Raw genomic sequence first — 11,551 nt, forward strand, 5'->3', positions numbered from 1 at the left:
CCGCTCCGGGTAGATTCAAGATGAACGATCCGATGCGCGTGAGCAAATTCAAGACGCTGTTCGAAAAGGGCTACACTCCCAACTGGACTACCGAGATCTTCCGTGTCGCTAAGATACAACGGACCAATCCTGTGACGTATCTGTTGAAAGACTACCGCGGGGAACCGATAGCCGGAGGATTTTACGAGCACGAGTTGCTGCGAGTTTCCAACCCCGACGTTTACCTCGTGGAGAAAGTGTTGCGCAGGCGAGGCGACGACGTATACGTGAAGTGGTTAGGAATGAACAGTTTGCATAACTCGTGGATAAATAAGACAGCTGTGTTGTAGTTAACGAAAAAAATTAATGTATTTTTTTATTTTTGTTCGCCTTAATGTAAACTTAAAATATATATGTATTTCTTAATAATGATAGCGATATTTTATTTTTTTCTTAATGTAGGTTTGAAAAAACTATGTGGAAACTTCAGCTCCCTATATGTAAAATCAACGTTTTCTCACCATTGAAAAAAATCATCGACCATCGTGGGTAGGACTAGACAGTTTAAACATTCCTGCCTTCCAACGATTGCGCGTATAAATCTAACCCATAAAACGCATTGTGTACTTTATTGCTAAAAAAAATATAACGTTGATAAGAAAAAAAGTTCCTCTTCATGACGGTATCCTGTAATGCCCCCACGGTAGAGTGTCGTACGAGCCGGAAACGACGTATCGCTTGTCGTCGTACGGGCTGAGAGCGAGCTTCGACTCGGACACGGTATGCACTTCGTGTAACGTCGAATGAATACACGACTGTCGCCTAGACAGCTCTATCGCGTCTCTCAAGCAACGCATGTAATCGTCGAACGTTATCGTTCTCGCAACCACGTTTCTCTTGACGCCCTTTATTTTCTTCTTGTCGCTCTTTCCCTCGACTCTCAATGCATACATCTTCGCCCTTAGTCCAACGAATTCTGTCATGACCGCGCCGTCGTTCTCATCCTTCATCAAACCGGGTATCTTGTTGCTAACGCGTGGCATGCGGTACGCGTTGTTCTCGGGGTAGCCGCTCGTGTCGAATCTCGCGATGTTGCGTTTCATATCCTCGTACGCGTCGTCGCACTCGAGAAAATATATAAGACTGTCGGTATCCGTGTACATTATCTTACACCTTTCGCGATGCGTCGGCACCATGTAGTCGTAATGAAAATCGTATACGCACGTCTTGGATATCTCGAGAATGCACATACCGACGTAGATTGGTTTGTTCAACCTCACTTCGAGCCTGCGCAACTCGACGGCGATCAGATCCTCCGCGAAGACGCTTCGACTGTGAAAATTCGGTTTCGCGATCATCGCCTCCGCGCCGTATCTCCCATCCCAACGCGTCACGAGACGCACGTCGACGTAATCTCGCACGTTTTCTATATAGTCTAAGAGCTGGCTACATAAAAATGCAAGGTATAAGGTACATAAAATATTTATAGCTAGAGAGGTTCCATTAGCACTCCCGAACACTGAGTGACCAGTCTGCCTGCGCGCTTAGGAAGATTAAGGCGGGGGCGGACGGTCAAAAATGACAAATTTTACAAAGAAAAAAATGATAAAGCTCAGGGATAAAAATTATAGGAATGTTAAGTATTTGTTGCTACGAAACGCGGAAAATTATTGGCAGACGATTTCGTGGAAGAGAAAGCGTCGGCAGACTGCAACAAAGCGGCGCGCGGCGCGCCGTGAACTTTTGTGAAAAAAAAAATGATAAACCTCATGATTAAAAATTTTTGGTAATAATTACTAAACTGTTAACGAAGCTATGTGCTAAATGGCAGACGAGAAAACTGAAGACAACATCGGGGCAGACTGTGATGAAAAGCGCGGTCTCGATCGGGCTTAATGAGGTAGTTTCGTACGATGCGCTACTATGATATGTTATTTTGTTATTTATATGAATATATTACGTGTTTCTTTTTTTCATTAATGGATTCAGTTTGTATTCATTCTTTTATTGTTAAAAATAAAATAATTAATTTATTTATTATATTGAATCTAAATTGTTATTAATTAATCTCATAAAATTTTTGATCTGCAGTTGAAAACTATATATAAACATTTTTCTACAAGTTTTAAAATAATATATTGAGGTTTTAATAGATTGAGAGATTCGAAAATTATATTCGAAAATTCAACGCAGATATAAAAACCGTTTGAAACGGTTCAGAGGGACCAAGCGGCCGAGAAGTAGAGGCTGGAGAAGGTCATTTATGATAAGAGAGTTCAGTATACTCGAAAACTCGACAGTGAACAGACGTCCAACGTGTATTGTGCCAAATTTTATTTTTCTTCAGTGGCTTTTAGAATCTTTATTTATTATTTATATTTTGCAAATGTCAGTGAACTATTCGCAAAATGAGTTCGGAGCAAAAGTGTGTATTTTGTAACAACAGTAGTGAAACTAAAATCACACTTTTTAACGATAAAATTTTGGAAAAATGCAGGGAGATTTTAAAAATTCGTGTGACCTACAAGCTAAAGTATAATAAACTTATTTTACCAACAACTCCAGATAAAATCAATAGGTACCATGGAAATTGTTATAGTAATTTCACGGCTATTAAAAGAAAGTATGTTGACAAATATAGTGAATTGGTGAAATTACAGCAGTCTGGAAATACAATACCGGAGCCTGATCCTAGTAAGTACATAAATTCTTATATGACTTTTTCAATACATTGTTGATAAATAATAAAACTAATTTATTGTTTATTTTATGTAGCTAATAACGAATCGACTGCCTCATCTTCTGAGAGTCAAGCTACACTGTCTTGTCAGCCCAGCACGAGTTCGACAGGTAATAATTACAATTTGTTTATATTTAAATTACTGTAGAACTCTAGAGCTAGAGAAATCACTTGATTCCGTAGATAATGCTCGCTTTGCGCTATTTTTAAAAAATTATAAAGTTAATGATGTCAATGAACCATTAAAAAAAAAAGCTACAAAATTTTGACGCTTCATCGATACCTCCTTGTGTAGCTGAATTAAGACCGCAATTCTTAAGATCTATGTATATCGCCAGATTATGGAGCCACGCTCACAAGAAAATTCCGACTTTTTTGGTACCAGAAGACTGCGGATGGGTGATAATCAACTCCAAATACCAGTTCCGATGGTTCAATGGACCTCAGATACCATCTAGTGTTAAAGACGTTGTTATTGATCAAGAACAGTCTGAAGGTACAAATCTTTGCACACGCTTTCAATCTCATATTTGTTAATAGTCATTTTTAATTTTTAATGCCGTTTTTCAGCAGATATCAACGAAATCGAATTTGAGGATGATATCGTTTGCGAAAGCGAAGAAGATATGCAGTACGATGAATCCGATGCAAACAGCGAAATAGAATAAGTCTACAATTTTTTATAGTATTTTTTTGTTAATAAAAAAATTATTCTAATGTTAAACATATCTTTTAGCACTTATTATATATATAATATAGAAATTGTTATCTTATTGTCGACATAATATAATTAACAAAATAACATATCGTAGTAACGCATCGTACGGAACTAACTCGTTAAGCGCGATCGAAACCGGGCTCTTCATCACAGTCTGCCTCGATGTTGTCTTCAGTTTTTTCGTCTGCCATTTAGCACATAGCTTCGTAACAGTTTAGTAATTATTACCAATAATTTTTAATCATGAGGCTTATTTTTTTTTTCACAAAAGTTAACGCCGCTTTGTTGCAGTCTGCCGGCCCTTTCTCTTCCACGAAATCGTCTGCCAATAATTTTCCGCGTTTCGTAGCAACAAATACTTAACATTCCTATAATTTTTATCCCTAAGCTTTATTATTTTTTTCTTTGTAAAATTTGTCATTTTTGACAGTCCACCCCTGCCTTAATCTTCCTAAGCGCGCAGGCAGACTGGTCACTCAATGTTCGGGAGTGCTAATGGAACCTCTCTAGCTATAAATATTTTATGTACCTTATACCTTGCATTTTTATGTAGCCAGCTCTCCGTCTAATAGTCTTACCGAATACCGCGTTGTTCATTAATTTGTACATTTCTCTCTCGAAATCGTTGCTAGCGCGAGTTCTGAATCCCGTATTGAGCTCTATGTATCCGCGAAGCCACGGAGATTGCGCGAATCGAAGCGCGCGATGAATCTTCGTGACGCGCAATCCGAATCGAACGCATTGCTGTAGATTACGGTAGTGCAGCACGTAGCGCGACTTATCGCACAGAGTAGCGAGGAGTTTATCGCACCGTTTTCCGGGAGGCTTATCGCGCGTCGGGCAGAACGGAAAGTCAGCGTGAGCGTCATGAAGTTCATGCGGATACGCAAGGTCGACCTCCAAGATGTAACCGATAGCGGAATCCAATGTCACGGACATTACGTCGAGACTCTCAACAACGTCGACCCATTGAAACTCCGCGTACGGCAACGGTTCGCACATCGCCCAGCCGTACAGATTGTTCACGTCGAAGTACATGAGATACGTCGACGGTTGCGAAGAGTCGTGCGATCGTATGTATTTGTTGTTAGCTCGCGCGTACCTATTGGAGCATTGACTCAAACCGCCGCGTATACCGCGTTCCACGAACATTACCATGTCGATATCGGTGAGCAATTCGAATCGCACCCCCGTGTGCTTGAGCATCGCGTCCCACGTGTATCCCGGTAAAGTGTAGTAATGCGCGGGATCCAGTCCATAAGTGTCGATACAGGCGTCGCGAAAATCGAAGATATCCGCCAGAAGAAGCACGTCCGTTTTAAAATACAAATCGCTGTACTCGCCAAGATTTTCCACGCGAAAACAACGCCAGACATTCCGCGCGTGCTCGTAATCGCTATCGGTCGCGGTTTCGCCGGTCAACGAACTGTAAAAGGCTTCGCGCGGCGGTAATTCCGTCACCAGCAGCTTATCGAAGCCGTCGACGTATTCGTACGGAAATACGCCTTTACGCGTGAGCAGGTTGAAATCGCTTTCACTCAGTTCCGAAAATTCCGAACGCATGATTTTCAGTTTGTTCCTATCGAGATACGACGCCAATTTCTCGAGACTGGTGCTGAGAAATTTGAACGAATCCACGAATCGCAACTTCGTGCAGTTTTCCCAGTTAACGCCTTCCCTCACATTCTTCGTGAACGATATGTACGTCTCTTTGGTGAGCGGTAATAAATTGATGCTACCCTCGAAGCTCCATATCCTTGATAATAAAGTGAGCATCGTAACCGGACAAATTGTGAAAGAACACAGGAATAACGTACGAGTCTCTATAATTTAGATTGCAGCGCGGATGCGCGGGACCTCTGTAACGTCCGGTCAAATGACAGTGATCGTGCACGCGTTGATCCTGCGATTCAAACGGTCTCTCGCATATGTGGCAGCTCGTCGCGCTCCAAAAATTTCGTGTCTCGTCCAGCGTGAGCTCCGCCATGGTCACGTTCGTCATGAGTATCTCCTTCGCGCGATGCGCGATAACGTTGAGCTCGTTGACGAACCACGACACGCAGTCCTCGCCGCGACGAAATCTGTACGCGGGTGCGATCTCGTCGTACGCGCTGCACAGATAGTATCCCACGCTGAACGCTCTGTGATACTGATAGGCGTATCTCTTGACGTTATCGTTGTCTATCTCTTCTTTCTCGAACACGCATTCCAGATCGGCGTACACCACGAAGGGAAGTCGCTCCTTCTTACTGTGATCGCGAAAACACAGCCACTTGTCGTCGTCGTTTGGGAGAACGATAGCGCAGTCGTTCATCTTTTCGCAGTCGACGCTGTGACAATTTCTCGCTCGAGTAAAAGTAGTGTAGGCATTTGGGGGAAAAAATATGTATGATTTTTTTTCATTCCACATACATCTGATTCGCACGACTCTTTTATATACCTACCGATCGCATATGTACTTCATGATCCTGCTCTTGTTCAACTGAGACCCCACCAATCGCGGCAGATTCTTTAGCCACACGAAATGACCGACGTTCGAGTTGTTTCGCGAATCTAACAGATACAACAGATTGACGTGACTGTCCTTCTTATCGTCGGTCAGCCGTATAGGAACGATCTCGTTTTCGTTCCGTTCCTTCCTCCAAACGGTGAAAACGTTAACGGACACGTTGAGTCGTTCAAACCTCGAAATTTGCCTCAGCGTCATAGGAAATTCGATTCCGTCGAGATTCAGTATCGTCAAATAGTGGGGGTACGCGCTACACCTGTCCGTGTTTCTTTCAACGGGATACAAAGCGAAGATTATCGCCCACGCGAAACACGCGTTGTCGTTCGAACGCACGTTGATCACCGCTCTCTTCAGCTTTATCCATCGCGGTATTTCCACCCAACATCCGGCGTGCATGAGATTGCACTTGTTTACGTTTACCATCAGGTTCAATATACGCGACAATGCCCAGCCACTGTCGCGTTCCTGAAACACATCCAGACCCGCCAGAGTGGCATCGATCACGTATCTGTCGTACCACTCTCGCAAATCGGACGTAGGGAAGAGCTGACGATTTCTCGTGGCGATGCTTTTGACGGCGGTTTGAGCTCCCGCGACGAACTCGCCATTGAAAACCATATTGACCTTCAGGCACGCGTGTTTTTCGTGATTGACGCGCACTTGCTCGAGCACCGTGACCCTCGCATCCTCGAGAAATAGTCGAGGATCGACATGATTCGAGTTTATCACCACACCGGTCAGTACGCGACTGTCGAAAGCCGTCTCAATCTCCGTCCACGAAAATCCTCTGCTCGCTTCGCCGTGACCGGCACCTACCTGCGCAGAACGTTTCTCGCTTCTTCTAATCGCGCCACTCGAGCGATAAGAGAGTTCAACGTTCCGGTGTACGTCGGCCGAGTTTTTTTTTCACGGCATCTCTCTCGCAGAGACGCGAGACACTCGTCGCACCGTCGTTCCCACTCGCGATACGCGTCCGAGGAGTCGACGCCCGTGGCGAGTTCGACGAGATCGCGATCCTCCTTTTGCATATTTTTGATTGCTTAAGGGCGTTTCGACGCGTAATGACACGTGCTCAGCCACATGGTCCAACCGTCGCTGTTCAGAGGTATACTGAATTTAACTCTTCGACGAATCTCCTTGAATCTCTCGATAGACGTTTCTCTTTGATCCCCCTTTGAAAATTTCCTCGGAATTCCACGCATGTAAGACTTCGCCCTGTCGCTCTGAGCCACTACAGTCTTCATCCACATTTCCTCACGCGGAGACCGAAAACCGATCTCTCTTCTCAGACTGTACGTCGTCACATTCCATCGAGCGTTCTCCTTCAACGCGATCGCTTCGCGTTCGTGGGAGATCGGCGACGAGGAGTCGTCGAATTCGATGCTGTCCGTGTCGGACGACAACGACTCGCTGCAATATAACTCAAGATTGTCCGACGATAATGAATCACCGTAACTATCCAGGTCGGACGGAATTTCGAGATCGAGAGAGACCTCATCGTCCTCCTCCTGATCCATCGTCGACGCTTATATAGCGCCCCGTCGTCGGCACGTCAAATAACGACTCAACACCGCTGACCTGCGTCGCGATATCTAGTTCCGCTTACATTTTTACAGACTTACTGAGACCTCCTACCCGCGTTGCGATCGCTGAAAAAAAAGGAACGCATTGCTCGATACGTCGGTCAATCGCGCTTCGATTGGGCGGTGACGCTTATCGCTTCTCGAGGGGTCGGGGAGGGAAACGCACCGTTCTCTCTCTCGGCAATGTCGCTCGCGCGCGTAATTACGTGCGCGATTATTATCGTCGTGGGGGTAAATTGTAAATCGAATCAAAATGAGAGTGTGATCAGTTATCTGCAAAAATATGGGTATCTGGATAACAACAACAACGGTGCACAGCGATTTTTATCATCCTACAACACTACGCAGGAGTTACATCGAGCCATCTTACTGTTTCAAGAATTCTATCGACTACCCGGCGACGGCGAATTAAACGAAGAGACGCTGAATCGAATGCGTAAACCGCGATGCGGCGTCGAGGACATTTCGGAGCGCACGTTCGCTCCGCTTTCGAACAAATGGCCGAAGAAACATCTCAAATGGAACTTTCATCTGACCAACAACTTGATCTTGAATACGACCCGAGCCGCGTTCGATCTGTGGGCAGCGAATTCGTCATTGACGTTCGAGCGCGATTCGCTGAATCCCGATATTCTGATATCGTTTCGTGAGGGGCGTCACACGATGCTACACTCCCAACGAAACGAACTGTGTACAGCTTCGTTCAAGGGTCCCCACGGAGATCTCGCTCACGCGTTCTTTCCCACCGGAGAACCCAATTACGTCTCAGAGGTGCATGTAGACAAAGCGGAGACGTGGCACATACAGCTGAATAAGCATCCCCCAGGAACGTACAATTTACTTCAGACGCTGACGCACAAGATCGGTCACGCTTTAGACTTGCCGCACAGCTTCCGCGAAGATTCAGTGATGTACGCGTACGTGCCTAATAATATATTCCCCGTTCAACTCAGTCTAGAGGACATTCTTTCCATACAACATCTGTACGGCGCTAAAGAAAACGTTAATTTTCCAAAACTAGCAACGACGACACCGACGACACCGACGACACCGACGACAACGACGACGACGACAACGACGACTACGAAAGACGTCGAGATGGATCTGTGCACCTTGCGAAACGTGGATACCGTATTGATAACGAACGGTCGATTGTACATCTCGCACGAACGATACATGTGGTCGATCGATATAGACGGAAAAACTTACAAGAAACCCTTGCTATTGACGAACTACATGAAATTTCTTCCTAAGAATTTCACGCGTCTGACAGCCGCGTATCAGACGCCCTCGGGCAATATCGTGCTGTTCGCGGGCAATATGAGCTACATGATCACTTATCCGCGTCTAACGCTAGTGTTAAATTGGCCGAGACCTTACACAGATCTCGGACTTCCCGATGCGAACGCGAAGATCAACGCCGTGCTGAACACGAACGAAGGACGAACCTTCATCATATATAACGATAATTTTGTAGGCGAAATAGACGATTGTTCGATGAATATCGTTAGGTTCTACCACATTGACATGATATTTCCGGGAATACCTCACAACGTATCGTCGGCCTTTCGATACATCGACGGTAATCTATACTTTATCAGTAAAAACCGATTCTACAGATTCAACGAATTCACGAAAACCGTAACGGCATCCGGCAAATTGGATCTGGGGATCATCGGTATTACCTTCCCGAGAGAGGGACTGATGATGCAATTGCGAGATCTATTGAGTCGATTTGTTCGAATTAACTCGAGGGAGACGTTGAATAGAGAAGAGGAAAAATAGAACGATTCGACGTAACCCCCTTTTTGCATGCCGCTCCTGAGAATATTAATGAAAGGAGGGGAATCATAATTTTTTTTTTCACACTATATTCCGCCTCGACTTCCCTCGAACGACTCATTCTCGCGTGATCCATCAACCGCACCGCGACAACGGAGAAAAAAAGAGAGAGAGATGTGCTCGACGTTACACGCCCCGTATTTCGAACAGCGCCAATCCGACGACGATCTCGAGAACGGTGTCGGTAGCGTGAAAAAAAGAAGAAGAAGAGTCAACGAGCAATCGACAGAATTAGAAACTCCGTTTCCGAATCGGGGCAACGTCGACTCCCGGAAAAACACGTGGTGAGTTCGCGACGATCCCGTATCGCTCGTCTACGATCTAACAATAATTTTTTTCTATCTCCAGTCACGACGACTACTACGACGACGACGGTATTTTGAAAAGCGACGTCGAACGTCATCCGGTGCGAATTTTGGAAAGAAGATACTTATTAACTAAAACGGGATACAAATTCATAGACGTCGGTATCACAGCCGTACTCCCGTGCTACGTGCACATCGTCATAGGGGATTGTCACGGCAAGGAGATCTCGCTCTCGTCTGAAACGTGGAAGGAACTCGTCGATCAAAAACGCGCGGTCTTGTCCCACCTGCAGCGTGGCAAGAACGAGCGCGCTCCACCACCGATGCGCATCGAAAACGGACATTTAACATTACGATTTGGAAAGATTAATAATCTGTCGACCCTACGCCTGGAAACATCCACGACTCGTCTGATCGTTTCGATGAACACCGTGCTCCATATGTTCAACCTCGACCTTTGCGTCAATCGCCTCGTGACCTCGTTGCGCGCGATAACCGGCATGATCGACGCGAAGCTGACGCGCTTCATCGCTATTGCGGCCACCGTGACGGATCGCGCGAACGTCCCGAGAGCGATACGTGAGAGCGAATTTTTCGATAGCAATGACATTGTTGATTGCGAGTTAGCCGCTCTGTGCTTCGGAAATACCGAGAAATTATTGTAAACACTTATCGTTAAAAATAAAGAGAGAAAACTTACAAAACTTTGTCCGTTAGTGTACTTTTTTTATCCTCCTCCTCCTCCTCCGATATTCACTGTGTCTTTAAAGAATCACTTACGAATAAGGAAAAGTAAGAAATAATAGCGTAGGGTAGAAAATAATTCGGATATTTGTATATTTATTCGTCTCGAGATACGTATATATATTTATATGTATTTTGTTATCTCATATGTAATCAAAAAAGTGTTGCGTGCATGTCCAAGCCGCCCGGTATACTTTTCTGACACCGAGCTGAAGCGTGCAACGGAAAACTTTCCGTTAAGATGCGAAACGCCTGTCCTTAGCAACGAGCCTGATTTATTGATTTTATTGATTTAATGAAACAGCTGATGGATTTGTTCTTGAGCTGCTGGACCGAACGGACGTGTGTCCACGCTCTTCTGTATCGCGACGTTGCAATAAAAATTGAGATTGTTCTTTTATAATCGCAGTGTTTCCTTATTTCCGCGAGCGTCGGGAGTGCGACCGAGTGAGTGTAAAGTGTGAGAACGAGCGACGCGGTGAGCGCAACATTTTGGGGGCTCGTCCGGGATCGAAGGGACGAGCTGCGCTTGTAAGACGAGATGGCCTCGACCGCTCCCACGAGGAAACGACTCCGGACAGCGACTCCACGATCGGACGCTCCGGAGATGACGGCGGAAGTGGTGACACTGCAGGCGGTGATGCGGGAGATCCACGAGATGCGCGTGGAGCGCACACAGAGGGAAGCCGAGTTCGCGGCAATAATCCAGCAGCGCGATGACCAGCTTCGTCAAATCGAGGAGAGGATTGCAGAGCTAAGTCCCTCCAGTCATTTTATTTCGGGTGAAAACGCGAGCGGCGCGATGAGAGTGACGGGCGCGGGTGTTGACGCGTCCGGAGATAGAATTTCTTGCGGAATAAAATTAAAGCCCGATACGTACGACGGGACGGCGCCGTTACGCGAGTTTCTTTCGCAATTCACGCTCATTGCCGTTGCGAACAAATGGAGCGAGGCAGAAAAAGCGGTCGTTTTGGCGTCAAGTTTGCGGGGGAAAGCGCGTTCATTACTCGATTCATTCGCCGACGGGATCGAATCCCTCTCTTACGCGGAATTAAAGGCGAAGTTAGAGCTGCGTTTCGGTGAAGGTGAACTCGCTCAGAACTATTATCTACAGTTCACAAATCGGAAACA

General features: G+C 45.6%; 2 protein-coding genes across 2 annotated transcripts; one reads left to right on the forward strand and one right to left on the reverse strand.

Annotated features, from left to right (window-relative positions):
• Positions 1 to 3,556: 3,556 nt before the first annotated feature.
• LOC139786505 (uncharacterized) lies at positions 3,557 to 6,974 on the reverse strand. The gene is made up of 5 exons (XM_071725656.1): positions 6,763 to 6,974; positions 5,882 to 6,694; positions 5,255 to 5,767; positions 4,016 to 5,193; positions 3,557 to 3,621 (listed from the first exon to the last, which is right to left on the reverse strand). Exons 1-5 carry the CDS (start codon positions 6,972 to 6,974, stop codon positions 3,557 to 3,559), a joined length of 2,781 nt encoding a protein of 926 aa, XP_071581757.1.
• A 738-nt stretch (positions 6,975 to 7,712) lies between these two features.
• LOC139786506 (collagenase 3-like) lies at positions 7,713 to 9,314 on the forward strand. The gene has a single exon (XM_071725657.1). The coding sequence runs from the start codon at positions 7,713 to 7,715 to the stop codon at positions 9,312 to 9,314; it is 1,602 nt and encodes a 533-aa protein (XP_071581758.1).
• The last annotated feature ends 2,237 nt before the right edge of the window (positions 9,315 to 11,551 follow it).

Source organism: Temnothorax nylanderi, unplaced genomic scaffold (genome assembly GCF_030848795.1).
Source record: "Temnothorax nylanderi isolate EJ_2023f unplaced genomic scaffold, tnyl_v1.0 TNYL_tig1055_pilon, whole genome shotgun sequence".
Classification (NCBI taxonomy): Eukaryota; Metazoa; Arthropoda; class Insecta; order Hymenoptera; family Formicidae; genus Temnothorax; species Temnothorax nylanderi.